The sequence below is a fragment of the Ogataea haglerorum genome, assembly GCF_019207285.1.
Source record: "Ogataea haglerorum isolate 81-453-3 chromosome Unknown 81-453-3_NODE_3_length_672639_cov_96.912891, whole genome shotgun sequence".
NCBI classification, from domain to species: Eukaryota; Fungi; Ascomycota; class Pichiomycetes; order Pichiales; family Pichiaceae; genus Ogataea; species Ogataea haglerorum.
Genome location: NW_025065153.1, coordinates 469,706 through 494,294, shown reverse-complemented (window position 1 = coordinate 494,294; position 24,589 = coordinate 469,706). Strand labels below are relative to the sequence as shown.

The 24,589-nt window shown below is 54.6% G+C and overlaps 21 protein-coding genes across 21 annotated transcripts; 10 read left to right on the top strand and 11 right to left on the bottom strand.

Annotated features, from left to right (window-relative positions):
• Positions 1 to 11: 11 nt before the first annotated feature.
• Positions 12 to 775, bottom strand: KL911_001430 (uncharacterized protein; the record flags this gene model as incomplete). The annotated part of the gene is made up of 2 exons (XM_043196388.1): positions 12 to 251; positions 368 to 775. 2 exons carry the CDS (start codon positions 773 to 775, stop codon positions 12 to 14), a joined length of 648 nt encoding a protein of 215 aa, XP_043056003.1.
• Positions 776 to 851: 76 nt separating this feature from the next.
• KL911_001429 (uncharacterized protein) lies at positions 852 to 1,840 on the bottom strand (the record flags this gene model as incomplete). The annotated part of the gene is made up of 2 exons (XM_043196386.1): positions 852 to 1,096; positions 1,189 to 1,840. 2 exons carry the CDS (start codon positions 1,838 to 1,840, stop codon positions 852 to 854), a joined length of 897 nt encoding a protein of 298 aa, XP_043056002.1.
• Positions 1,841 to 1,918: 78 nt separating this feature from the next.
• KL911_001428 (uncharacterized protein) lies at positions 1,919 to 2,353 on the top strand (the record flags this gene model as incomplete). Its single annotated transcript, XM_043196385.1, has 1 exon — positions 1,919 to 2,353. The coding sequence occupies one exon, from the start codon at positions 1,919 to 1,921 to the stop codon at positions 2,351 to 2,353; it is 435 nt and encodes a 144-aa protein (XP_043056001.1).
• Positions 2,354 to 2,418: 65 nt separating this feature from the next.
• KL911_001427 (uncharacterized protein) lies at positions 2,419 to 4,267 on the bottom strand (the record flags this gene model as incomplete). The annotated part of the gene is made up of 2 exons (XM_043196384.1): positions 2,419 to 3,861; positions 4,148 to 4,267. 2 exons carry the CDS (start codon positions 4,265 to 4,267, stop codon positions 2,419 to 2,421), a joined length of 1,563 nt encoding a protein of 520 aa, XP_043056000.1.
• Positions 4,268 to 4,389: 122 nt separating this feature from the next.
• Positions 4,390 to 7,296, bottom strand: KL911_001426 (uncharacterized protein; the record flags this gene model as incomplete). Its single annotated transcript, XM_043196383.1, has 1 exon — positions 4,390 to 7,296. The coding sequence occupies one exon, from the start codon at positions 7,294 to 7,296 to the stop codon at positions 4,390 to 4,392; it is 2,907 nt and encodes a 968-aa protein (XP_043055999.1).
• A 129-nt stretch (positions 7,297 to 7,425) lies between these two features.
• On the bottom strand, positions 7,426 to 10,692 carry KL911_001425 (uncharacterized protein; the record flags this gene model as incomplete). Its single annotated transcript, XM_043196382.1, has 1 exon — positions 7,426 to 10,692. The coding sequence occupies one exon, from the start codon at positions 10,690 to 10,692 to the stop codon at positions 7,426 to 7,428; it is 3,267 nt and encodes a 1,088-aa protein (XP_043055998.1).
• Positions 10,693 to 10,801: 109 nt separating this feature from the next.
• On the top strand, positions 10,802 to 11,149 carry KL911_001424 (uncharacterized protein; the record flags this gene model as incomplete). The annotated part of the gene is made up of 1 exon (XM_043196381.1): positions 10,802 to 11,149. The coding sequence occupies one exon, from the start codon at positions 10,802 to 10,804 to the stop codon at positions 11,147 to 11,149; it is 348 nt and encodes a 115-aa protein (XP_043055997.1).
• Positions 11,150 to 11,259: 110 nt separating this feature from the next.
• On the bottom strand, positions 11,260 to 11,541 carry KL911_001423 (uncharacterized protein; the record flags this gene model as incomplete). Its single annotated transcript, XM_043196380.1, has 1 exon — positions 11,260 to 11,541. The coding sequence occupies one exon, from the start codon at positions 11,539 to 11,541 to the stop codon at positions 11,260 to 11,262; it is 282 nt and encodes a 93-aa protein (XP_043055996.1).
• A 253-nt stretch (positions 11,542 to 11,794) lies between these two features.
• Positions 11,795 to 12,279, bottom strand: KL911_001422 (uncharacterized protein; the record flags this gene model as incomplete). The annotated part of the gene is made up of 2 exons (XM_043196379.1): positions 11,795 to 11,954; positions 12,239 to 12,279. The coding sequence occupies 2 exons, from the start codon at positions 12,277 to 12,279 to the stop codon at positions 11,795 to 11,797; spliced, it is 201 nt and encodes a 66-aa protein (XP_043055995.1).
• Positions 12,280 to 12,729: 450 nt separating this feature from the next.
• On the top strand, positions 12,730 to 13,108 carry KL911_001421 (uncharacterized protein; the record flags this gene model as incomplete). Its single annotated transcript, XM_043196378.1, has 2 exons — positions 12,730 to 13,009; positions 13,080 to 13,108. 2 exons carry the CDS (start codon positions 12,730 to 12,732, stop codon positions 13,106 to 13,108), a joined length of 309 nt encoding a protein of 102 aa, XP_043055994.1.
• A 75-nt stretch (positions 13,109 to 13,183) lies between these two features.
• Positions 13,184 to 13,672, bottom strand: KL911_001420 (uncharacterized protein; the record flags this gene model as incomplete). Its single annotated transcript, XM_043196377.1, has 2 exons — positions 13,184 to 13,567; positions 13,631 to 13,672. The coding sequence occupies 2 exons, from the start codon at positions 13,670 to 13,672 to the stop codon at positions 13,184 to 13,186; spliced, it is 426 nt and encodes a 141-aa protein (XP_043055993.1).
• Positions 13,673 to 13,741: 69 nt separating this feature from the next.
• KL911_001419 (uncharacterized protein) lies at positions 13,742 to 14,404 on the top strand (the record flags this gene model as incomplete). Its single annotated transcript, XM_043196375.1, has 1 exon — positions 13,742 to 14,404. The coding sequence occupies one exon, from the start codon at positions 13,742 to 13,744 to the stop codon at positions 14,402 to 14,404; it is 663 nt and encodes a 220-aa protein (XP_043055992.1).
• A 42-nt stretch (positions 14,405 to 14,446) lies between these two features.
• KL911_001418 (uncharacterized protein) lies at positions 14,447 to 15,683 on the top strand (the record flags this gene model as incomplete). The annotated part of the gene is made up of 2 exons (XM_043196374.1): positions 14,447 to 14,823; positions 15,008 to 15,683. 2 exons carry the CDS (start codon positions 14,447 to 14,449, stop codon positions 15,681 to 15,683), a joined length of 1,053 nt encoding a protein of 350 aa, XP_043055991.1.
• A 121-nt stretch (positions 15,684 to 15,804) lies between these two features.
• KL911_001417 (uncharacterized protein) lies at positions 15,805 to 16,407 on the top strand (the record flags this gene model as incomplete). The annotated part of the gene is made up of 1 exon (XM_043196373.1): positions 15,805 to 16,407. One exon carries the CDS (start codon positions 15,805 to 15,807, stop codon positions 16,405 to 16,407), a length of 603 nt encoding a protein of 200 aa, XP_043055990.1.
• A 26-nt stretch (positions 16,408 to 16,433) lies between these two features.
• On the bottom strand, positions 16,434 to 17,362 carry KL911_001416 (uncharacterized protein; the record flags this gene model as incomplete). The annotated part of the gene is made up of 2 exons (XM_043196372.1): positions 16,434 to 16,673; positions 16,817 to 17,362. The coding sequence occupies 2 exons, from the start codon at positions 17,360 to 17,362 to the stop codon at positions 16,434 to 16,436; spliced, it is 786 nt and encodes a 261-aa protein (XP_043055989.1).
• A 94-nt stretch (positions 17,363 to 17,456) lies between these two features.
• On the top strand, positions 17,457 to 18,156 carry KL911_001415 (uncharacterized protein; the record flags this gene model as incomplete). Its single annotated transcript, XM_043196371.1, has 2 exons — positions 17,457 to 17,479; positions 17,826 to 18,156. The coding sequence occupies 2 exons, from the start codon at positions 17,457 to 17,459 to the stop codon at positions 18,154 to 18,156; spliced, it is 354 nt and encodes a 117-aa protein (XP_043055988.1).
• Positions 18,157 to 18,343: 187 nt separating this feature from the next.
• Positions 18,344 to 20,185, top strand: KL911_001414 (uncharacterized protein; the record flags this gene model as incomplete). The annotated part of the gene is made up of 2 exons (XM_043196370.1): positions 18,344 to 19,031; positions 19,353 to 20,185. The coding sequence occupies 2 exons, from the start codon at positions 18,344 to 18,346 to the stop codon at positions 20,183 to 20,185; spliced, it is 1,521 nt and encodes a 506-aa protein (XP_043055987.1).
• Positions 20,186 to 20,279: 94 nt separating this feature from the next.
• On the top strand, positions 20,280 to 21,401 carry KL911_001413 (uncharacterized protein; the record flags this gene model as incomplete). The annotated part of the gene is made up of 1 exon (XM_043196369.1): positions 20,280 to 21,401. One exon carries the CDS (start codon positions 20,280 to 20,282, stop codon positions 21,399 to 21,401), a length of 1,122 nt encoding a protein of 373 aa, XP_043055986.1.
• Positions 21,402 to 21,479: 78 nt separating this feature from the next.
• KL911_001412 (uncharacterized protein) lies at positions 21,480 to 22,604 on the top strand (the record flags this gene model as incomplete). The annotated part of the gene is made up of 1 exon (XM_043196368.1): positions 21,480 to 22,604. The coding sequence occupies one exon, from the start codon at positions 21,480 to 21,482 to the stop codon at positions 22,602 to 22,604; it is 1,125 nt and encodes a 374-aa protein (XP_043055985.1).
• Positions 22,605 to 22,655: 51 nt separating this feature from the next.
• KL911_001411 (uncharacterized protein) lies at positions 22,656 to 23,348 on the bottom strand (the record flags this gene model as incomplete). Its single annotated transcript, XM_043196367.1, has 1 exon — positions 22,656 to 23,348. One exon carries the CDS (start codon positions 23,346 to 23,348, stop codon positions 22,656 to 22,658), a length of 693 nt encoding a protein of 230 aa, XP_043055984.1.
• A 75-nt stretch (positions 23,349 to 23,423) lies between these two features.
• KL911_001410 (uncharacterized protein) lies at positions 23,424 to 24,575 on the bottom strand (the record flags this gene model as incomplete). The annotated part of the gene is made up of 1 exon (XM_043196366.1): positions 23,424 to 24,575. The coding sequence occupies one exon, from the start codon at positions 24,573 to 24,575 to the stop codon at positions 23,424 to 23,426; it is 1,152 nt and encodes a 383-aa protein (XP_043055983.1).
• Positions 24,576 to 24,589: the final 14 nt, after the last annotated feature.

Here is a 24,589-nt window from a genome sequence, read left to right as displayed (position 1 = left end):
GGAGCTTCCGCTTACGCAGCCGTTTGAGCTTTTTGAGCACTCGCACCTTCTTCTTGCTCTCCTGCTCTTTGACCCGGGTGTAGAACCTCATTGTGAACGGCAGCAGGCAGTTGGTGGCCACGACCCAGCCTATCAGGACGCACACGTTGCGCGGCATGTTGGCGTGCTTGTAAGTGTTGAACAGCAGCGTTTTGAACAGGTCGTAGCCGTTCTTTATAGGCATCATGTATCCATAACGATAAAATTTCGGACTCAAGTTGAGAGGGTAGTATGTGGGGGCGATGTTAGACACCATCCAGAAAAACATCCACATCGGGATCAGGTTCGGCTTGGCAGCCTGCAGAAAGATGCTTATGTTTTCGTTGACGCCACCAAGCGACGACAGCACCAAGTACGACACGAGCCAGAAGATGAGGAACCCCAATTTATGCGGGTATGCCGTGTATATGTCGATCTGGAAAAAAACCTGCACCAGCGTGTACCCAAGCCCGAGCACCAGGTACGTGATCTGCGACGAGATCAGCCGGTACGCCAGAAACGAGGTGTCTTTGAGCTGCGACGCGATTTCGTTGTGGTACGGTTGGAAAAACGCAAACTGCAGCAGCGACAGCAGATGCAGGTACACGAGTCCGAACTGCTGCGGGCCAGCGACAATGGGGTCCAGAAGGCGTGCCGGGGTGAGGTCGGTAGTCTTGAAAATGATTGGCGTCAAGAGTTGCTGGAGAGTACCCAGTTTCTGTTCGTCCGATAGCTGTTCCAGGAGACGTGCGGTCATGTTGGGCTGTAATTCGGTGAAAAATGTTTGCAGCTGCGCGAAGCCGCGCGTGAAGTACGACGACTCGGCCACGTAGTCACGCCCTGTCTCGTAGATCACCTCCACCACGTCCGACGTGTTGAAGCTCGTGCCCTTCTGCAACGCCTCGAGATACCGCGTCCCGGCGCTCGGCTGCACGAGCACGGCGCCCCAAATGTGCTGTCTGTAGACCTTGTGGGTGAGTATCGAGTGCAGCTGATCTGTGTCGTTCGAGATCGTCTGGTACGGCTTCGGGAGCCATGTGCCGATCAACGGCATCATTTTGGTAGCCTCGACAACGTACTGCGAAATCAGATCGCTTTCGTCGATAACGACCCAGAAATGAAAGCTTCGCAGCCGCGAGTTGCGGTGGTACATGGCTCCCCAGTACAGACTGTAGATGGCCATAATTACGCCGGTGATGAAAGCGTAGCCCTTGACAAAATGGAGCACGGTCTTGACTTTGTTGAATTTGGGGTCGAAAAAGCCGATCTTACTAAGAGTGTCCTTGACCTCGTTGGTTACCTGGCGTCGGATGCTGTTGAGCCTTGTGATCGTAGGTTCGCGGGCCAAAGACGCCGCCTGACTCCCGTCGTCGTGGTCGCTTTCTGAGTCCGAGTCGTCGCTGTTCAGCACCGCAGAGATGACCTCCTCGTTGGCGTCGTTGGCCGAGCTGGGAATCAGGCCATCCACGTAAAACGGCGACGTCCCCGGGGCCGTCTGCTGCGTGAACTGTCTCGTGAGTCGTCGGCTGGACGGCTCCTGCGACCCCTCCTCGGAAACGCCACGTTTGAGCCACGAGGTGAGCGTGGACGCACGTCTGCGAAATCCAGAGTTGCGGCGCGGGTGCTGATCGGGCGTTTTCGAGCTGTCTGCTGCCCAGGGCGTCGGCACAGACGCAGCGGAGTTTTGTCTTGTTTTGGGATGGTCTGGAGGGTGGTACGACTGGACGTTCTCGGCGGTCGACTGGGGGTCTGAGTCGAGCGACCGCAGCGACAGCGACGACAGCGACGCCTCATCTATCTGGGAAAGCCGCAATGGGTCCATAAAGAAGAGTGGAGTTTTAATTTGTTCCTATCTGAAATATGTAATTACATTTTTTTAGATTATTTTTTTCTAGATTTCATGTCCAACCTTCTGCAAACAGAAATCCAGCAGAAGCTTAGCCAGGCCAATACGAGAATAGCCGGCTGGCTGGACGGCGAAAGCGGTGGGTCGCCGGAACGGAACGCATTTGAGGACCTGCCCGTGATCAAGCCCGGTGCAGGTCTTGATCTGTCCTCGGATGCTGCCAAGATAGGCGATTTCACGTCAGGGAAGACGGTGAGAAAAATGAAGAACCGGCAGCGACCGCAGTCACGGTCGCTGCAGGCGTTGCAGAACAAGCTGCGGAACGCCAACAGAGACAAGGCGCGCGCCAGGGTCGAGAAAACGAAACGGGAGGCTCCAAAGCCCCCGGATGGGGGTGCACGATCCGAGGACGACTCGGACGAGGACGAGGTGGTGCGACGGAAGCGAAGCGGCACCACCGCCAAGAAGGTGAGCAAGCGGCCATTTTAGCATCGAAATTGATATTGCATTCAAAACAAATAGAAATGATCTAATACATAGAAAAATAGTACAAGTTAGTCTTCGACGAGCGAACTGAGTTTTAGTTTCTTTTTGGCCATCAGATCTTCCTCGGGCTCAGAGTCGGAGTCGAACGAGCGCTTAGCGTCCTTCTGAGCGGCAGGCTCGATGGACTGGAGGTGCGACCGGGACTCTGAATTGAGGAGGTCTGAGATGGAGGAGTTCCTACCCCCACTGGAAGTTTGTGGGTTGGTATTGGTGATGAGCGGCACCATGGAAGATGTGGGCCCCATGATGGAGGACCCGACAGAGGTCCTGCTGAAGATTGAGTTGGAGCCGCCTGTGGAAATGGAGGAGACCGAGTTCATGTTGTGCTGGACGTCGTATACAGAGGGTCTCATTTGCATGATGCGCTGGTGGGAAGGTGGCTGTGGGGGCGGCGTGTTCCTGCGTGGGGTGAGTGGTTGCGAAGGCGCGGGTCTGGAGACGGGAGAGTTAAAGCGATGGGGAGGCAGCGCCGGCGACTGTGGAGCAGGCGACTGCGGGAAGTACTCGTTCGGAATGGACCGCGGCAGGCGCATCTCGTGCTGCATCAGAGGCGCAGACATCTTGGGATACGACCCGGTTCGTCTCTGGTTCGCAACGTGGGGCGGCGCTGGCAGTTGGGGGTACTGCTGGTCGGAATGGAGGTAATATTGTAATGGTACAGGGTTCTGCGGGGGGATTGGCGCTATGTGCGGCGCTGGGGCTAAAGGGTCCAAAAATACCGACGGATATCTGTTTCGGGAGGACGACTGGAAGGAAACCTCAGTGCTATCGCTGATGTGTGTATTAAGCGTCGCATTTCGGGACTTGTGTTCCACGTCCGGCATGGAAGGCAAAACTATGTGACTGTTGTACTCGTATGGTACTTGCTGATGCGACGGGGGCGGCGGCGGGACGTCGGGGTACGGAATGTATACCGTGGGCTGGTACTCCACAGGCTGGTAGAAGTGGTCAGGATGCGGCTGTTGCGGCGGGAAGTACTGCGCAGCGACAAACTCAGTTGCCTGCTGGGACGTAGCTTTCTGGGTGCCCGACGAGCGTCTTTTGATGTAGCAGAGCGAGCCCTCATCGCCCTTGCGGAATCTCCCCGTGGAGTGACGAAACTCCCACACTTGCATATTTTTCAGCTCCTCCTCAGACAAGCTCTCGTTCGGCCTGGAAGGAGGAACCGGAGGAGGGTTGTTGTCGCACACTTTGTGGAAGCCGTACATGTGGAGCTGTCTCACGAAAGACGCAACGTTGCCGTGCTTGAAGTAGCCCGTCAGGGCGTTCGCAAACTCTGCTCCGGGCAGTAACGCAAACGTGGTAAAGTCGTTTTGGTACGTCCGGCTCCACCATATCAGATGGGCAAGCGAGGGATCACTGAGCATGGCAAACAGCTTCTGGACAAACGCCGAGACCTTGGGGGGCGGGGTGGGCTCTTGGTGCTGGCCCAAAGAGGGTTTCCTGTCCGACTGGGCCATAAAAGGCGGCAGTATTGGAGGATGCCCGTGGGAATTCTTAGACATTGCCGAGAACGGGCCGTTTCAGAGACGTGGAGGCAGCAAAATGCAAAAACGAACAGATATTTCACTACCCATACAACTTGCACATCCAGAGGACAGGCGGGAATCTTTGTGTTTTGACAAAAGTATCTTAAGTTTTAACTTTTTTTTTAGACTTGGTCTATTTTTTCGTTTCTTTTTCAACCTAATTTGCCGATATAAAAACTGTTCCAGTCTTTATTTGTATACTGCATACAATAGAGATTATACAAATAACGCCATAATCAGCAATATGTAGACCAATAGGGCGTTTTCCCTGCCCAGATGATGCAAGATCCATTAATGCACCATGCTTTTGTAATAACCTAGCAGCCATCGCCCTTCGCTAAGCGCAGTTGCAAGCTGCGCAAATTGTGCACTGCCTCCCAACGGCTGCAGATTTTTAGTCTAGTGCTCATACCACTGGCTCTTTGTCTATTGTCACTATTTAATTCGCTATCAGACTGTATTGTGCTGCGTCTTCCGCAGCACGCTCCTGCCACTCAGAATATTGTTCACTGTAACCATGTCCGTCCAGTGCATATCCTTGCCCTTTCTGAGCGCCACGTCCGTGTAATTTTCCCAGAGCTTATCTACCTCCTCGAAAATCACGCTTGTGCCGTGGATCCCCACCACTTTCGCGTTGTCGCTCAGAATCAGGTGCTTCTTGCCGTGCTTGTACACAAACTTCAGGTCCGACTCGGAGTGGCCCTTGAACGTCAGGTTCGACCCGAACCCTTCGTTCCACAGCCGCTTTATCGCACTCTGCGCGGCGAAATTCGTTTCCTCAATGTACTGGCATGCCTTGATTGCAAACCGTGCAGCAAGACACCGATCCATTGCGGACGGAACTCTACCTTGCTGCACGTGACCTGGAATAGCTGTGCGGCTCTCAAACTTGCCGCCTCCGCTTTCCCTGATGATCTCGGCTATAAGGCTCGTGCTGTACGTGTCGGAGGCGTTCTCGTTGCGGATGAACATCTTGCCCGACCGGTTGTCGCCCTCGTCCTTCTTGAAATTCTCCGACAGCAACTCCAGGTCCTCCTGCAACGCACGCAGGCTGATCTTCTCCTCCGGCGTGTACACTGCCAATGCGCCTGTAACCAGCCCCGTGTACGACGCAACGTAGCCCGAATTTCCGCCTTGCACTTCCACGACAAACACCCTTCTGCGCGACGCGGACGCACTCTGCTTCACCGCATCGCAGTATTTCACAAGCGTGTTCAAGCATGTGTCAGAGCCCAGCGAATATTCGGTACCGGGAACATTGTTCGAGACCGTTGCAGGAAGGCACACCATCGGCATATTGAAGATGGGATAGTTTTCCTTGGCGACTTTCAGCTCGTGCAGCGAGCGGAACGCCTCGAATCCGCCGATGATGATCAGGCCCTGTATTTCGTACTTCTGCATGTAGTACGCCACCGTGCCCATGTCTGACGACGGCAGCGTCCTGTTCGTGCCGATCTCGGACCCGCCCAGGTTGTGCCACTCCTCCACGTCCAGCCAGTCCAGTTTTCTCACGGCCCCGTGGCGAATCAGCCCGGACCACCCGTTCTGGATTCCGTACGGCGTGTGGCCTTTCGAGAGACAATACAGCGCCGCTGCACGCGTGGCCGGGTTCAGCGTGGCCGTCGGGGCGCCAACGTGCACAATGGCAATGTTCAGCCGCTTCGACTCGTCCACGACCTGCGACCCGTCGTCGTGCTTCGAGATGTCCAGAAAGTTGGCGTAGCTCTCCTTGAACGTCGAGTCGCGCAGTCCCATGGCCTCGTCGAACTTTTTCGCCGCAATCGCCGTTGCCACGCTCTTCGTCAGCTTCACGGCCTCCATCAGCGGCTGCCGCACAATCTTGCCGTCCACAATGCCAATCATCGGCGACGGCGTGTCCGGCGTGCTCTCCAGCACGGCCCGCACCGCGTCCACGCCTTGCATCGTGGCCAGCATCCGGTCAAAGGCCACCGCAGAGCCTCCACGCTGAACGTGCCCCAGCGTCGTGATTCTCGTGTCCAGGCCGATCTCCACCAGGCAGTCCTTGACCTGCTGCGACGTGATGGGCTGCAGCTCGTCGTCCAGAGCACCCTCGGCCACGATCACCGTCGTCTTGCGCCGGCCCTTTTCCCTGTGCCGCAAACACACCTTTTTGAGCTCCTCGCGCCAGCCCTCAGCGCTCGGCGGCCGCTCCGGGATGAAGATCGCGTCGGCGCCGCACGAAATGCCCGCCATCAGCCCCAGCCACCCGCAGTGCCGGCCCATCACCTCCACGACGAACGCGCGCGAGTGCGACGCCGCGGTCGAGTCGATGTAGTCCACCATCTCGCAGATCCGCTCCAGCGACGAGTACGCGCCGATCGTGTTGTCCGTCGACGCCATGTCGTTGTCGATCGAGCCAACAAGCCCGACGATTGTTAGATGGCGGTATTTCGCCGTCTGCTCCGTGCTCAGCTCGCCCGTCGCAACAAGCTCTTCCAGAAGCGACGGCCACTCGCTCCTGAACAGATCTGCGCCCGTCAGAGAGCCGTCTCCGCCGCACACCACCAGCGCGTCGATGCCGCGCAAAACCATGTTTTTGGCCGCCTTCAGCCGGCCCCATCTCTCCTTGAACTCCATGCAGCGGGCCGTTCCAATCAGCGTGCCGCCCAACGACAGCCACCCGCGAACGTCGTCCCAGTCCATCTTGCGCAGCAGGTCGCCGCCCTGCACAAGCCCCGAGTACCCCTCATAACACCCGTACACCTCGCAGTCGTAGTAGATACCGGCCCGCACAACAGCCCGCACAACAGCACACATGCCCGGCGCGTCGCCGCCGGAAGTCATCACGGCGATCCGCTTCTTGGTCGTCAGCACGGTCTCTATGCTGGTTTCCGGCTGCTGCTTGTCGCTCGCCAGTTTTGCGGCATCTTCTCTCTTCCTGTCATTCGGCTGCCGGCTGAATCCCAGTCGGTTGCCAATCGGATCCAGAACGTAGAACTCCACACGGCTCTTGCCCGGCTCAACCCGGTACCCGTTGGCCTCGCACACCGCCCTCACCTTGGACGGGTCCTCGCAATAAAAAACAAGCTCTCCCGGAAGCTCAATGTTTTTGTGCACGTCATGGCTCACTAGTCTCAGCTTGATAATCGATCCCTTGCCGGACGCTCCGCCCGAACCGTGACCCGCAGGATCTGCCGCAGGAAAACAGCTGAACCAGCACTCCTTGCGGGAGTCGTTCGAAACCCCAACCAGCTCGGTCCCTGCGGTGTTGGCGTTTTTGGAGAACGTCTTCACCACAGACAGCCCGAACGACTTGTAGAATTGGATCAGCGCAACATAGTCCTGTGTCTTGGTGGTCACGAACGAGCTAAAATTAAACGACGAAACAAGCGACATACAGTTATCTTTCACGATTTCGCCCTTATATAATATAATGGGTCGATGTCTTCCTGATCACCTCACGTCGCACACTTTTGACCGATGCACACCGCACACCACGCCTCAGACCGGGGCGAAACTATATACTCAGTATTTCGCGGTGTTCTTCTTGAACAGCCCAAACCCGCGTTTTCTGCGCGGCGAGTTCGTCTCCTCGGACGTGTTGGTCATCGCGCGCTCCAGGTTCGTGAACGTCAGCACGTGCGGGATCCGAGGCCGCTCAGCGGTGCCGCCCGCCTCCGACGACGCCAGCTCGCTCTCGCTCTTCGTCTTGTACACTGCCGTCTCTGGCAGCGAGCTCGTGGACCCGGCGTGCGCTTTGGGCGGCTCCACGGACGCCGCCTTGAGACCCTCCGACAGCTCCTTGAGGTCGTGCGAGTCGCGTTTGTGTTTCTTCAGCTGGGCTATCATTTCGCGCGTGTTGATGGCCCGTAGCATCAACTTGATATCGCTCGCCAGCGTGCCCGACTCCACGAGGATGTCAATAATCTGATCAGAGCATGCAGGCGCGTCCGGGTTCATGAGAGCCTTCAGCGTCGGCCATTCTTTGGTCTCCGTAGCCGGTCTTTCGACGTGCGACTCCAAGTCCTTGTAGTGTTGCTCGTTGAGCAGCCCGAACGTTTCTCTGGCCGAATCGCTGCTGCTGTTGCTGCTGCTGCTGTCGTTGGGGGCCATATCGTGCGACCGGATCTTGCTGGCCGAGTGGAACGAGTCCCGGAAGTGAACCTCGGAGCTGGCGAGGCTGCCAGAGTTGGAGTACCTGCCGATCGCCTTCGATGCCCGTTTCAGCAGCGTCAGGTCCATCAGATTATCGTCCAGCGCTGCCAGCTGCTCGGTGAACTTGTCAATCGCAGCGATCCCCGTCCCCTCGCCGTCAACAGGGTGGCAGCTCTTGGCCTGCACCACCAACGCGGCCTCCTTGCGCGCGATAACCACAAACAGGGCTTCTGAGATTAGGTCATACAGCAGCGGCACCTCGTACAAATGGGCAATCATCAGCAGCTCCACGCACGTGGGCACGACTTTCCAGTTGCTGCCTAGCTGTCCCGTGTACAGAAACTCGGAGAATGCACGCACGGTTGCTTTGGAAAACGGCAGGCACAGCGTCCGGGGCAAGAAGCGCGCGTCCATCTTGGCCTCCGCCGCGTCTGGAAAATCGACACTCTCCTCTCTTGGCCGGTCCGACAGACTGGTGTTTGACAGAGGGTCCACGTCCTCCACGCCAGACAGGGCCTGTGTGAGCCGGCTTGTGGAGGCGTCTTTGGGGCCAAACGACGGGCTATGGAAATGAAACGACGGGGTGGACTCGCTTGTGTCTTGCGGCACCTCGGGCATTGGCGGCTGCGGCGGCAGCTCCTCGAGTATGAGCGGCGAGCCCAGCAGGTGATCAGAGGCCTCAGAGACGTCTCTGTTGGAACTGGAAAATGCCGATGACGACGACGAGCTGGAGATCCCAGAGCTTCGGCGGAGGTTCGAGTTTTTCGCAGACATGGAGAGCTTTTCGTACCCGAGCAGGGAGTTCCGTCGCGAGGCCCCCGAGTCTCTTCTGGAGGCGGCAAGCGAGCTGCGTCTGGAGGGCGGCAGAGAGCCAAACCGAGGAGTGCCAGACAGCGGAGACGATTTTCCAGACTCCGAGAATGGGAGTCTGAACAATGGGGCGCGCGACTCGGGCGTCTTTGACGACCTTAGCGACCCAAGGAACTCTGTTTCGGCCGATGAGCTGTCGAGCGAGCTGGGCTCTGTGACTTCAGACAAGGCGTGGCGGTCAGCGAAGGCCCTGGCGTACGCGTCAGCAAGCAGCTTGTCGAAACGGCTCCCCCACCGCTTGCGACACAAGTTGAGCGGCACCGGGATGGAGGTGCCGTCGGCGCAGATGAACTCAAAGTCAGCAATCGAAGTTGACCGTTCAAACGCGTTCTTGCCCAGAGCCACGGCGTACGGAGGAAACACGGACCGAATCGAGTTGGTCATGATCTGTGGCGCAACGTAGTGTGAGTAGGCGGCAAAGCTTGTGTTCTCGGACTTGTCGAGCGGAAGCGACGACGGCAGGTGCTGCGGGGCGGTCTCTGGCGCGTTGCTGAACGCCTTCTCCATCTCTATGCCGTATGTGTTGGTGAACGGCAGCGACACGGCGTTAAAATGCGAGAAATACTGCACGCTGGGTGGCGTCACTGTGGTCTTGCCGTTTCCGAGAAAAACCACCTTGTGGTGCGAGTTCCACACGAATCCTTTGAAAAAGCGGTGCGAGCGCGCAGAATGCGTGCACGATATTTGCAACCGCATCCAGGTGCGCGAGACCCTGTTGAATATAAACAGCGAAATTGAGCTCTCGCCGGGCCGGAACCCTGTGACAATGAGGTTTTCTCCGAAATAGCCCACCGTGGGGTAGTCCAGTTCGAACGGCACCACTTTGGTCGAGTTCGTCGACGTCAGCGACATCACCGTCCCAGCCACGCCCTCGCCGATCGGGAACGTGATGAACGGCTCGTGTTTCTGGTCCGGCTGTTTATGGTAGAGGTATATGGGTGGCACCTGCTGTGTAGAATCGAGAGCCTGAGCCGGGATGGCAGAATTCAAAGAGCTTCGCAACCCTAGGCTTCGTAAACCAGGCACCTCTACCTCCGGCCCGTCTCTGGCACTGTACTTGATTTTTTCACTGCTCTCGTCCTCCTGGACCCTAAACACCAGGTTTGGAAACCACTGCTCGGAAACGAGGTCGTATATGTGCGACACGATAATCTCATGTGCCTCGTCGGATACTCCGCCAAAAAAAAGCAGCCCGTGGTGCGTCGGCCTCTCCACAACGTGTAGTTCCGGGACAAACATCGACATGTGGTCAAACCGTCTGAGGACCACGCTGTTGCCGTCTGGAAGAAGACATTTCCAGGACTTGTCGAACCGGTCAAATCTCCACACGTCATTGAGCGTCTTGAGCTTATTGTGCTGGTCAAAACACAGCCCCCCGTAAACGTACAGGTAGTTGTCGTGCACTATCATAGAATGGAACATCCTGGGTCTGGGCCTCTCGAGTTTATTTTTGGCAGGCAGGTGGATCCACTTGCGGTTTAGCAGATTGAGCGAGAAAACTTCGGGCGAGAGGTACTCGCTGTGGTCGCTGTGCGGATCTGTTTCGCTCGCCACAGCAGCCTCGAACTCCGACTCCACGTCCTGCAGCGAGAAGCCAGCCTTCAACGTCAAAGGCAGCAGCGACCCACTGTAAACTAGAATTCTGGAGCGATAGATGTCTGTGGACGCCCCTGTGCGCACGTCCAGCCGGTTGGCCGGGTTCGTGTCGTGCTCATTGGGCATTTCCACCCAGTAGCACTTGCTCGCAGACGAGGCTAAGGGCGGCATGGGAGCTGAGGGTAATTGAATTTTTAAATAAAAAATATGGGGAAGAAATGCGTGCGCGAACGACCCTGGCTGGAAATAAAATTGTAAATTTAATAACTTGTTCAACAACATGCTGCCATTATATCTACTCACGTCGGTGAAAACACAGCCTATCCTAGTGGAGCTGAAGTCTGGAGAGACGGTGAACGGACTGCTGGAGAACTGCGATTCCTGGATGAACCTGACTCTCAACGATGCCGTCACTGTCGACCTGCACGGCAAACGTTTTGAAAAGGTGCCCGAAGTGTACGTGCGCGGGAACCAGATCAAGTACGTGCGCATGAGTAACGACGTGATCGACAAGTTCAAGGAGCAGAACAGAGGCCAGAATAGACAACGGCCGATGCAGAAGAGACAGCAGAGAAACGGAAGAGATAGAGACCCAAGAGACAGACGGAACGGGAACCAGAGAAGATGAGGACACTACACAGCGAGGAGGGATGCACAGAAAACAACTGCTAGTGCTAATAAAATATAATATTGGTGTATCAATTCGTATTTTTCTTTAACTTGGGTCTAATTTACATTCTAATGTGCATTCCCGGTGGATTGCCGCACTAATGCCGAATTCGTAGACGCAAAGCCGGATCCCTGGACGCAACCCGGACACGGAGCAAGCGGCGAGGCCACTTTCGGTCTGGCCATGTCATGGTTGAAATGTCGTACGTTTTTTGCTATCGAGATGCATGCCACCATTGGCGGGGCCGAGAATTGCTGCAAAAAGATGCAGCCAACGGCAACCAAATTAGCGACATCCAAAGCATCATCGCACGTTGCTGAACATGCATGTATCATCATCGTACAGAGCATGTATGTAGCGATCTTGACGGAGTTCTTTTTCCGGTAAATAGTTCGTTACATAATGTAACCTGCAGTAGTGAACAATAGTGAAATCTTGCAAGCTTGTTGTCACCCTGAATAGATGCTAAAATCCCAGGACCCGGCAGCGGCTGCTAGCAGCAAGCCGGACTCCTAGGCCCGCTTCAGCGGGCCGGATATTAGCGACATTTTTCTGAGGCGGTAGCAGCAAACACCGAATATGGTTGCAGCTGCGTCTGAGCCATTACAAGCTTTGAACTGCTGAAACAAATCCGGACGCCTGTCTCGCTAGATTGCGCGACTTGAATAAGGCTTTCGCAATGCCACTTTCGGCGATCCTCGAAAATTCCGGGCGCCGTTTCCCTGTCGAAGCCTGAGAATTCAAAACTACACGGCTATTGCTTCTGTGGCCTTCTAACCCAGTGGACTCGATTTCTGGGGCTGGCAGCTTTACAGCGGTATTTGTGGCAAGCTAATTGCCGTTTAATATCTGTTTTGAGTGATCTATCCTCACCTCACTGATTGGCAGTGGTGGTTCACAGCTGCGACATATTCTGGCTCCTGGCAGAGCAGTCAGTCACCGACAACCCTCCCCTATTAACAGCTGGATAGCATATAGCTCGGCATAAGAAACCACCTTGTGTCTGTCCTTTCTAGCAGGACGTTGGAGGCAGTTATAGCCAACTACCGTATGGAGGCATCAGAGCTGAAAACCAACGTAGCTCTCATTATTGAGGTTCCGAAGTTTTCTCTGCTTACTCTCGGGTAATCCCGTGTTGACAGCCCGCCTCTAGTCAATAGCTTGATGCAGCAAAGCCTTTCACCTCAGCGTTTGGGTGCTGGAAGATAATAATTTATCAAAGGCTTTCAGATCGCATAGCAAAAATATATCGAGCAAATGCCTCTTGGAAAACGCTGGCCTTGCGGTTCTGTCAGGAACCTGCATTAAAAGGAATGCGATCCCCAAAGTTTAGTGTCCTGCTGATCTGTACACGCTCCAAATGACCCTACTTAGTAAGCCTCTATGGATCAGAATCTGAGTAGAATTCTGGTCATTCCGGGGATATTTCGCATGGCAGTCCAATCTAACGTGAATGGATGATCGTATGCCGAGCTATTACGAAAGGAATAGCCTTTGGAAGGTATAAGATGCCCAATATACTACCAATAATCCTTAAAATGAAAGAGCAGCTTCGGGTTCTCATGGCTCCTTTGGAGATCGCTGCGCCGTTGCCCGGCCGTCTCCCAGCAATGTCGCTTAAGGGCATCTGCCATTTGCAGGCAAAGGTAAATTGCGGGCCCTACATGTTGTCCGTGGCTCCCTGGAATATTAGATATCAGCCTGTACTGAGCGTACTGTTGCAGCGCGAAGCACGGGATACGCGGTCTCTTGCAACCAGCTCTGAATGCATCTTATTCATATTGGGCACCACATACGTAGACTGGCAGAACTTGGTTTGTACAGCTAGGAGCCCCGATTTTCGGAAGCCGCTGAGACACCGTTGCCGAAGACTAAAACAGGTCAAAAGCACGAGATCTATTATCAAGCACCCAATAATTGCAGCCACAGTCTATATTGATATTACACAAGACCGCTATTCCAGGATCCGTGTGACTGGCCTTGCCGTTCTATTTACATATTCATCTGGTGCAATCTCTCAAACCTCTCTCTCTTCCTCTTCTCCTGATTGCTCTGGATCTTGAACCTCCTCTTCAGCTGCGCAAGTTCCCTGGCCTCCTTGAGCCTTTTCTCGGCAAGGTATATTCTTCTTTTGCGCTCTCCTCCGTGAAGTTTCTCGCCCCTCGGGATCTCGTGCAGCTCAGCACCCTTTCTGTATCTTTCCTGCCAATCTAGAATATATTTTCTGGCACGAGGCTCCAGTCCCTGTTCTTTCATCCCCGAAGAGCCCAGTTCCCAAAATTTCTGCCAGTCGTTCTCGAAGGTCTCTGTGTATTCGGACACACCACGGCCAATTTTTTGTAGGAAGGTGCTCACGTCGGGCACTTTCTCCGTCGGCTCTGGCGTCGGAGGCCTGATCGATTTGGTAGCGTAGGTCCCGAGGCGCGTGTATCGCCAGACGATGCTCGACGTGCCGGAAATCAGCGACGTTATCCGGAACATGTTGAATAGTGTATGTCTCGACTTTTTTTTTCAGATTGATTTTTCTGCCAAATATTCAGTGCACATCCCATGTCCCTGGAAAACCTTGACGAGTTGCAGTGGCGGTCGCCCGAATGGGTCAACACGTTTGGTCTCCGCACAGACAACGTGCTGGAGTATTTTGCGCAGTCGCCATTCTTCGACAGAACGTCCAACAACCAGGTCCTCAAAATGCAGAACCAGTTCACAGATACAAACTACTACTGTAAACCTTACGACCAGCTGCTGCAGGACCTGCGCAAAATGAAAGGCATCGAGTTTGTCATTGCGATGGTCGGCGAGCCGGACTTCTGGGTCATCCGCAAACAGAACAGGCTCTCCGAGAACGAGACGGTGACCATCTCCGACTACTACATAATAGGCTCGAGCGTGTACATGGCTCCAATCACGCACTCGGTTTTGTCTAGCCGATTTCTGGCGAGCGTGCTGAGTCTCAGAAACGCAAGCAGCCAACTGCAGGATCTGCCCGCCTTCTCGCCGTCAAACGGCCACCAGTACCTGCTCCAGACGTCCGACTCCAGCGCCCCACATCCGTACACCGACAGTGCGGCCCAGATACCCGACACGTCTGCAAACGCCTTGAGCAACCTGCTGAACCTGTCGCTGCAGAACAACGCGATCGAGCTGGACTCGATGCCGTCGACGGGGATCAGCGAGGCGTCTGTGCGGATGGAAAAAACCGAGAGCACATAAAATAATTAGTTGTGCCAAATAATTTATTTACCCCTCAAAATTATGAGACAGTTTAGTGTGCTCAGACAGGCACAGGAGGTGCTCATTCGCTCTGGAAAAGGCAATCCCACAGGGCTGACGGGGATCCTTCAACACCCCAACCCGCGGCCCGTCCTGATCAAGCTCTACAACTCGACGTTGACGAAGCTGAAGGAGAAGTTTCCTGAGGAAAGCGTCTACCGCAAGAGCGTTGAGACGCTGACCAAGAGCAGGCTGGCCATCGTGGAGGCGAACGACGTCGTGGAGCAGATCGAGCAGAAGATCGGGTGCGGTCTGGTGGAGGAGCTGATCATCCAGGCAAACGAGGAGTACGAGCTGCTACACAAGATGGCCGAGTGGCGGGTCTGGGACGAGCTGGAGGAGAAGCCGCTTCCTGACCAGTGGGTTTACTGGGGCAAGGGGGTTTGATCCCGCGCAAATAGCTACTATTATTTATGGTTGGCAGAGTAGAGCTTTTTCCGGGCAGGAAATATTTTCAGCAGATATTTGTATGTTACGGACTTGTTTTGCACGGCCAGTTGTGAGACCTTTTGTTCGGACCTACTTTCCGCGGAAGAGACCCAGCATGTTCAAAATCAGCGACATTTTCAAGCCCAAGGTGGAGGTCCAAGCGGACGAGCTCGAGGAGCTTAGGCCTGTCAACGGCAAGTACGACCACCTGCTCCCGATCGTGTGGATTGACTGCGAAATGACCGGCTTGGACCTCTTGAACGACCATATTATCGAGATCTGCGCTTTGGTCACCGACAAGCATCTCCGGCTCATCGACGAGGTGGGGTTTGAGGCCGTGATCCACTACCCAGAGGAACGCATGAACCAGATGGACGAGTGGTGCAGGACGCACCACGGCGACTCTGGGCTGACGAAGAAGGTGATCGAGTCGTCGAATACGCTCCAAGACGTGGAAAACCAGCTGCTGGCGTATCTGAGCAAGTACGTGTCGAAGGGTGTGGGGATACTGGCTGGAAACAGCGTGCACGTCGACAGACAGTTTCTGTGCAAGGAGATGCCGAAGATTACAGACTACCTGACGTACCGCATCATCGACGTGTCGTCGGTCATGGAGATTTCCAGGAGACACAACCCGCGGGTGAACGAGTACAGCCCAGAAAAGGTGGGCGCGCACACTGCGCGGAGCGACATCCTCGAAAGCATCAACCAGCTCAAATACTACAGAGACGTGTACTTCAAGGGCCCCGGCGAGGTGGATTTCGGCAGCCGAAAGCGGCGGCATGCATAGGCCTGGCTAGTAAAAGCGGAATGCCACAAATACAGCTGTCTATTTTTAGGACGATCGACGCAGGCGTACTTTTCGACGCCAGCCGCAATAAAATCTTAAACATATATAAACTTTGCCCCAGATGAACGTCGAGCCTTTTCCCGCCCCCTCGTCGCCAGAAAGACTGACCGTGTCGCCAACGTCGTCGCACACCGCCAAGGACCACCGCCGCAGACGCTCGTCGTCGCTGATCTCGAAGGTGGAGCCAGAGACTTTCGAAACCAAACAAGACCAGGACATTCAGTCCAATATGAACGCCAACTGGGTCCATTTCAAAGGCGCCTGGATTATCCACATCGTGATAATAATACTGCTCAAGCTGTTCTACGACCTGATCCCGATGTTCAACAACGAGTGGAGCTGGACCCTGACAAACGTCACCTATGTCATAGGCTCGTATATCATGTTCCACCAGATCAAGGGAACGCCTTTTGACTTCAACAACGGGGCCTACGACAACCTCACCATGTGGGAGCAGATCGACAACGGCGACCAGTACACCCCGGTCAAGAAGTTCCTGATGGGAGTTCCGATCTTTCTGTTTCTCATCTCCACGCACTACTCGTACTACGATCTCAACCTGTTTGTTGTGAATCTTGTTGCCTGTCTGTGCGTCGTGATCCCGAAATTGCCTTACAGCCACAGAGTGAGAGTCAACATCCCCTACATCACAGACCAAAATTAAGCTAACTATATAGCAATAATACCGTTCTAGTATACATTCACAGCCGCTTGCGCGTGATTCTGCGCACCTTCACGAACCGCGCCAGGATCTCGCTGCGCGCCAGCACCTCCTCTGGCGGACAGTGGAATTCGCGTTCCAGCTTCTCGGGAGCCAGCATCCGTTTGTCTTTGGTAGCGCGATATAGACGCAGATACCGCGAGAGACGCGTCCATTGGGCTCTGCTCCAGCGTTTGGCATGTCTCAGGTCGCGAGCAGAGCTGCGCGGACTAGACCCGGCGCTGGGCTCTGTAGTCTCTGTAGTCCGCTCCAGATAGCGCTCTGCGCTGTGCTCGACGCTTCTCTCTGGACTGCGCGCTGGACTCTTCGGGGCTGTTCTCTCCTGGGCCTCCGTCCGCCCCCCACTCGGCACATGGCCCCCCGGCTCGGCCTTTTCGCGGCGTCTGCGCTCGACAAAATCCGCCACGCGGAGAATCGTCGCTTCGGCGTCCACCTCGTCCCGCACAGACTGCTCCACCATCAGACTTTCGCCCTGTTCCTTGTCTCTTTCGTCCTCGGAGTCCTCAAACTCGCTGCTGATGTCCACAATCGGCGCTTCCTGACAGTCCAGGCCCTTTAGGCCGTCCGCTTCGTGCAGCGGACTCCCAGGAAGCTTGATAGGAGACATGACGCTCGAATTGTAGTCGTTGTAGTTGTAGCTGCCTGCGTCGCTGTCGACCCCGTCTAGCTGGACGTCGTCGTCCAGATCCACAGCAGGCTCTCTGCGCACGGGAGTGCCTGCGTGCAAAGGCCCGTTTCCCTTGGTCTTCAAGGGCACCTTCGAAACGGCGAACGACGCGGTGCTGGCGGGCGAGTTGCCGGTATCGGGTGTGTGCAATGTAGTTTTAGGGCTGCTGGGCTCGGATCGCCGCGAGGTCGGGTACTTGAACGGCGAAAACTGGATCCGTGGTCGAGCCATGAGTTAGATTAGGTAATTTGTTTAGGAAATCGCATATCGCTTGGATAATCCGTCACGTGATATAGCTAGTGCAGCGGCCGCGTAACAGCTGCCAATGCAACGTCCCATGATGAAGTGGTCCGTAGATCTCTGCAGTAGTGGGGACAGAGCCCACTCGTGTGAGATTGTGGGTCGCAGTCTACTACTTCAGCAAAGCCAGCTCCGGTAGAGCTTTTGGCTAGAGGTGGCCAGTAATTCTCCCTTGGAGCGTGATTCAAGTCTTCCGAAATATATGTTGTTGCTGTGAAGCACTAGATCTTTGCACTGAGGCAAGATCTGCACACTTTTCTACGGGTTTCGCGTGGTTGTACAAAAGATTACATTATTCTACAGGTACGATTTCAGCACGTGGCAGCCCATGCGCAAGAGAAGGCAAGAGATCTGAGCTTCGTCACCGTTGGGTTTGTCATAGGGAAGCTTAAAGTCTTGAAAAGTTAGTGCAGGCACCGATAAATTTGCTGGGTAGGTGTTATGGTGAGATAGCTCGACCTGCTCCAGACCAAGAAATCACCAAGCCGAATGTCAACCTCATCGACCAGTATAGTTGTATGGATCCAATCATGGCCCTTTCTTGCCCCAAACATCGTGTTATGGGGCTGACGGTCCGCCAACAAAGCAGGTATTTGTCTGAGACGATTGTTTTTTTGCTACCACGGGAAGTCCACCGCGTAGCTAAAAAACTGACTGGAGGCAGTCTGATAATGCCGCCCCAGATAAGATCTGTGCTAGTGTCCAGAGACGTTGAGCTGGTGTGAGTAGAGCAAACTGGGCGGAGTTTCATAGGCATTCACAGAGCGCCTCTATACCTGTCGCTATGTCCGACATAAAGTATCCTAGTGCTCAACTGCTCTGTGCGCTATCACTGCCGGTTTTCCCTACACAGCCCGAACTATTTTTTTTTCATTTTTTGTCCTTAAAAAATTTTATCCCTGCTTATATACAATGGCTACTGGGAAAACAGAAAAGGCCCGTCGGGTGCGCCAGAACGACTTGCGGGATGGTAACCTCAGAGTCAAGGGAGAAAACTTCTACAGAGATGCAAAGAAGGTGAAGCATCTGAACATGTACAAAGAGGGCAAGGCCGTGAGAAATGCCAAGGGAGAAGTTATCAAGGCAGCCTACTTGCAGGACACAAAGGCCCCAACGGCCAGAGTGGACCCGAACAGACGGTGGTTTGGTAACACCAGAGTGATTGCGCAAGACGCTCTGACGCATTTCAGAGAGGCCATGGGCGACAAGAAGGACGACTCGTACACCGTGCTGCTGAAAAGAAACAAGCTGCCTATGTCGCTCTTGGACGAAAAGGACACGAACGAATCTCCGAGCGCGCGTATTTTGGAAACGGAGTCGTTCGAGCACACTTTTGGCCCTAAGGCCCAGCGCAAGAAGCCTACCACAGTGGCTTCCTCTCTGGAAGAGCTGGCTCAGCTCACCTCTGCCGAACAGACGCAGTACGAGGAGAAACAGGAGCTCAAGCCCACGCTGGGGCTTATGGGAGGTATCGACACCGACGAATTCAGCGCGGAGGCCAAGGAGTTCATTTTTTCCAAGGGCCAGTCCAAGAGAATCTGGAACGAACTGTACAAAGTGATCGACTCGTCGGACGTGGTTATCCACGTGCTGGACGCGCGTGACCCGCTAGGAACACGGTGCCAGTCTGTTGAGCAATACATCAAGAAGGAGTGTCCTCACAAGCATCTGATCTTTGTGTTGAACAAGTGCGATTTGGTTCCCACATGGGTGGCTGTAAGTATACTATTTTTTCCACGTTTGAATGGCACCATGCTACCAAAGTTTTTTGTCAGGATATTCCATCCGCCAATATGGTCTATCTGTTACGACTTTGGGAGATCATGTTCGCCAACGGTCGGTCGGTGTCGTTTTGACGCCGGCCGACATCCTGCTGTGCTCCGTTTTGGGGCCGCAACATGGTGCTCTGGGCCTTTATGAGTTGAAGGAGTCTTAGACACCGGCTTCTTCGTAGTAAAAGGCCCGACATTCAAACGTGCTTCTCTCGTTTTACTAACTGTTCAGGCGGCGTGGGTGAAACACCTGTCCAAAGACTATCCAACTCTGGCGTTCCATGCCAGCATCACCAACTCGTTCGGTAAAGGATCACTGATCCAGCTGCTGCGTCAGTTTTCCGTCCTCCACCAGGATAGAAAACAGATCAGTGTTGGTTTCATAGGGTATCCAAACACGGGAAAGTCCAGCATCATCAACACGTTGAGGCGCAAGAAGGTGTGCACGGTGGCTCCTATCCCGGGAGAAACCAAGGTGTGGCAGTACATTACGTTGATGAAGCGAATCTTTTTGATCGACTGTCCGGGAATTGTGCCTCCGTCCACGAAAGACACCGAGGCAGACATTCTGTTCCGCGGTGTTGTGCGCGTGGAGCACGTTTCGAACCCAGAACAGTTTATTCCGGACCTTCTGGCCAAGTGCGAACGCAAACATCTGGAGAGAACGTACGAGATCAAGGGTTGGAAAAACGCGACGGAATTTATTGAGCTGTTGGCGCGCAAGCACGGAAGACTGCTGAAAGGGGGCGAGCCCGACGAGAGCGGAGTGGCCAAGCAGGTGATTGCCGACTTCAACAGAGGAAAGATTCCGTGGTTTGTGCCGCCTCCAGAGGACACCGAGGAGCGCACGGGAGTGGACAAAAAGGCAGCGTACAAAAGAAAGCGGGCGGAGCGTGAGGAGCGCGCCGTGGCAGAGCAGCAGGCGGAGTACGAAGCCGAGCAGGAGGACGACCTGCTGCCAAAGAAGCAGCGAACCGAATAGCGGGTGTAATTATTATTTCCGGTGTAAGGATGCGCGCGGGTCTTGGTAATTGTTGGAGTCCATAGGAATATAATTTGATTTTTTGAAGGCAAGCATGGCGAACCAGATGAATATGCGATTCATGTCGCAGTTCCTGAACAACCCCGAGCTGCTCCAGCAGGGGTCCGGGTCGGGCAGTTTGCCGCAGCAGCAGAAGGTGGGCATGATGATGTCTCCGCAAGTCCATAACAGAAGCATACAACAGCAGGTGTTGGCGGCGACGCTCCAGCAGCAGCAGCAGCAGCAGCTATTGCAACAGGTCCAGCAACAGCAGGCGATGCTGGCAGCTCAGCGGCTCAGTCAGCAGCAGTTACAGCAGAAACAGCAGCCTCAATCGCTTCAGCCCCAGCCGATGGTGAGAGAGGTGTGGAAAGACAACCTGGAGAGCGAGATGATGGTCATACGGGAGCTTGCCGAGCGCTACAACCACATCTGCGTGTCCACAGAGTTTGCCGGGATTGTTGCGCGGCCGATCGGGTCGTTTCGGTCGACAAAGGACTACCACTACCAGACGATGAGATCGAACGCAGACTTATTGAATCTGATACAAATAGGCATCACATTGAGCGACAAGGATGGCCGGCGGCCTGAGGGTGTTCCGTCGACGTGGCAGTTTAATTTCAAGTTCGACTTGGACGAGGAAATGTACAGCAGAGAGAGCATAGAGTCGTTGATTACGACGGGGCTTAATTTCAGCAGGCTCAAGGAGTTTGGTATCGACGTGTTTGAATTTGCGCAGGTTTTGACGGACAGCGGGCTGTGTCTGATGAAGGACAACGTCTGGATCAGCTACCATGCGGGCTACGACTTTGGGTTCATCACGTCACTGCTCATCAACAGAAACATGCCGACGAGCGAGGAAGAGTTCGAGGAGTGGCTGGGCCTCTACTTCCCGACTTTTTACGACATCAAGTACATATCTGTCTCACGTGTCGGCGGAACGCATAAGACACGGTCGCTCGAGACGCTGGCAGAAGAGCTTGGCGTCATCCGCAACGTGAACCATAATCTGCTCCAAGTGGGAGGACAGTCGATGCTGACACATCTGTGTTTCTGGGAGCTGCGCAGGCTTGTGGGCGAGAAGGAGGTGCGCCAGCTGGCCAATCACATCTGGGGATTTGCCGATGACAAGACGCAATTCACTCCCGAGCAGAAGATGATGTATCTAAATAGATAGTGTAGAAATTCTTAACGTTTCCATTTTCGCTCGCTTTTTTTTTTTTTGTCTATATATTTTTTTCACATTTTTCACCTAATGTCGGATATCGACCAGGACCCAAACCGGGTCGCCATAGCATTCATTGAGTACTACTATAATCTCATCCACTCGGGCACGGAAAACCTGTACCAGCTGTACTCGCAGAATGCCGTTCTCAGACACGGCGACTACAAGGCCCCGCTGAGCGCGGACGTCGTTGCTGCTGAGGGGCCGGCAGAGATCAAGGCACACTGGGCCAAGTCGAAGCTGGCCGGGTCTAAAGTGATGATCCAGTCGATAGACGCCTCCAAGTCGTTCCAGGAATCGATTCTGATTGTTTGTGTTGGCGAGCTGGCTCCCAAGAGCAGCCACGACACAGAGTCTGTGGCATACAAGTTTGTGCAGACGTTTCTGCTCGTTCCGACCGTCAAGCGCAGCGTCTACGACGTGTACAACGACGTGCTGAACTTCCTGCCGGACGTCGACTCCAACTACGATCCCGAGCCGGAGTCCGCGACCGAGACCCCGGACAGCGCAGAGAAAGGCGAGGTGTTTTCCGTGCAAAGCAAGGAGTCCACCCCGGAGACCGGCGAGGGCGAGGAGGAGGAGCCAGAGCAGCCAGAGCAGCCAGAGCAGCGGCCAGAACGGCCTGTGACGTCGAAGCCGATGAGCTGGGCTGACCAGATCGCGTCTGCGGCAGCTAAGAAGGTTGAGGCGAAGAAGACCAAGGAATCGAAGGAGCTGAAGGAGGAAAAGAGAGAAAGAAGAGACGAGAAGAAGGAGGACGAGAAGAAGGAGGACAAGAAGGACAAGAAGGAGGACGAGGAGTTCAAGAAGCACAAGAGCCGGATGGTCAACAAAAAGGGCCAGGTTGTGTACCCGATCTACGTGAAGGGTGTTACGAGTGCTATCACCGAGGAGGAGCTGCAAAAACACCTCGAGGAGAATTTCGGCAACGTCGACCTGTGCAAGATCGACCGGATGATCGCTCTGGTGAACTTTACGGAGCAGAGCTCACAGAAAAAGGCCATCAAGACAGGCGCAATTCACGTCAAGGGTGTTGAAATCAAGCTGGAGCCGCGGGCAAAAAAAGATGCGGCTCCCGTGGTGGCCAAGAAGAAGCGGAAGGGAGGCAAGAACGGCGGAGTCAGCGAGGACGGGTTCAGAAAGGTGGGGAAATAGTCTCTGGTAAATAGCTACAATACCTGTATGAGTATATCCAAGTGTATATCATTAATGAAGAATTTCATCTAAAACACTCTGCTGGGTCTGGACGTCGTCGACCCTGATTTTTTTGAGGTCGAGCTTTCTCAAGGCAGCAATGATCTTGTCCTTGGGAAAGCCCATATCTTCGAAGATCTGGACGGTGGCTCTGTCGATGCCGTACTTGGCGCACTCGTCCTGCTCCTGGACTTTGGACTGCTGCACAAACTCGTCGTAGTTGGAACCTCCCTTTTCTGGCTTGTAGTTGTCATTAGGGGCGTAGATCTTCGTCCAGTTGGCGGCCGTCTCCGCAAACTTCTTGGGGTCGCTCATGTACACTTTTGCCACCTGTGCGTCCTGCGGATCGGTTGGCTCTGGGCTCTGCAACAGGGACTGCAGAGAGATCAACGACGACTTGAGGGTCAGAATCGGCGTCCATGCGTCCTTCAAAATGTCCAGACAAATGGCTCCTGTCTGCGAGGAGATGTTCGGGTGGTAGATTTTGGTGTCGAACTTGATTATTGGCGGCTTAAACGGGTATGCATCGGGAATCTGGATGTCCACCTCAAACAGCCCGCCCTCGTACGGTGTTCCCGGAGGTCCGACAAAAGTGCCCTTTAAATGCGAAAGGTCATCCTCCGACACAAGCGAAAGAGTCACGCCCGACAGCGCGTCCTTTTTCACGTCCTCCAGCTCCTTAGCAATTCTCTTCACCCTGGACATTAACAAGAATTTAATAAATAGTTGACGCTAATATAATCGTCGCGTCGAAATATTTTTTCTTCACCAGTGTACGTACTACAGAACATCCCGCTCCTGGCCGGCCAGCCCTTCCAAAAACGCGTGGTCTGTCTGTTTGCGCGTGAACACGTGCTTGATGAGGAAAATCAGCATGAACACCACGCTGAGACCGCCCACAACCAGGTAGCAGATGCCCAGGCTGAAATGCCGTCCGCCCAGCACGCTCGACGTGGACAGGATCACGCTCTTCGTTCCGCCGAAAATCGACACCTCGTATCTCATGACAATGTCCATCGTGTACGTGCCCTTCGCCAGCACGTCGCTGCTTTTTCCGTAAAGCTTCATGAACGACGGCAGCGCAGCGGTCTTCATCCAGTTCATGAATCGCTCATCCTTAGCCAGCGAGTCCAGGTCCTCGTCAGAGTATCCGTCCGGATACTTCTCGATCCAGTTCAGCGGCGGAACGATCTCCGACGTGTTGTATTTTGTCCTCTTGTACAGCGAAAGGTCCGACTTCCACGCAATCCCCTTGGCACTGAAGTCGTACTCGCTGCCCGAGGACGAGGTGAGACTCGAAAACGAGTCGTTGAACATCGAGTTCGCCACCAGTCCGCAAGGATACACGATCTTGTCGTCACGGTAGCGCATAGGCGAGCAGTCGGAGCTCACCTCATCGTACGGAACAGCGTTTCCGCGCAGTTGCTTCCAGTCGTAGGACTCCACGTATTTTCTGTGATTTTGGTAAAAATTGGTCAGTTTATAGTACAGGTACAACGGCCCGTGGATGTCGCCCGGAACATCGAATTGGATCGTGCACACGGTGTCTGTCTCGTTGATGGTCTTCTTCCACTGTATTTTGGACGACTTGCCGCCGCTGAAATGGTAATTGACATACTTTGATGGCACGTCTGCGAAGCTGCTGGACGCCAGGTCGGCGCACTTGCCGTAATTGATTTCCAATTTCTGAATGCTGTACGTGGCAAAGACAAAGCCGATGCCGATGGGCACGCAGATCAGTGCAACAAGAAGCAGCAACGGCAAAACGACCCGGGGAACAAGGATGGGCTGCCAGGCCTTGAGCCGCTGTTGTCGGAACGCAGTGTTGGGCGGCCGGCGGCTCCTCGTAAGCGTCGAGGTGCTCTCTTTGAACGAATCGTCTGCGTCGTCGTCCGAGGAACCCACTAGTCGACGTCGCAGAGTAGAAAACATATTGAAGTCCAACT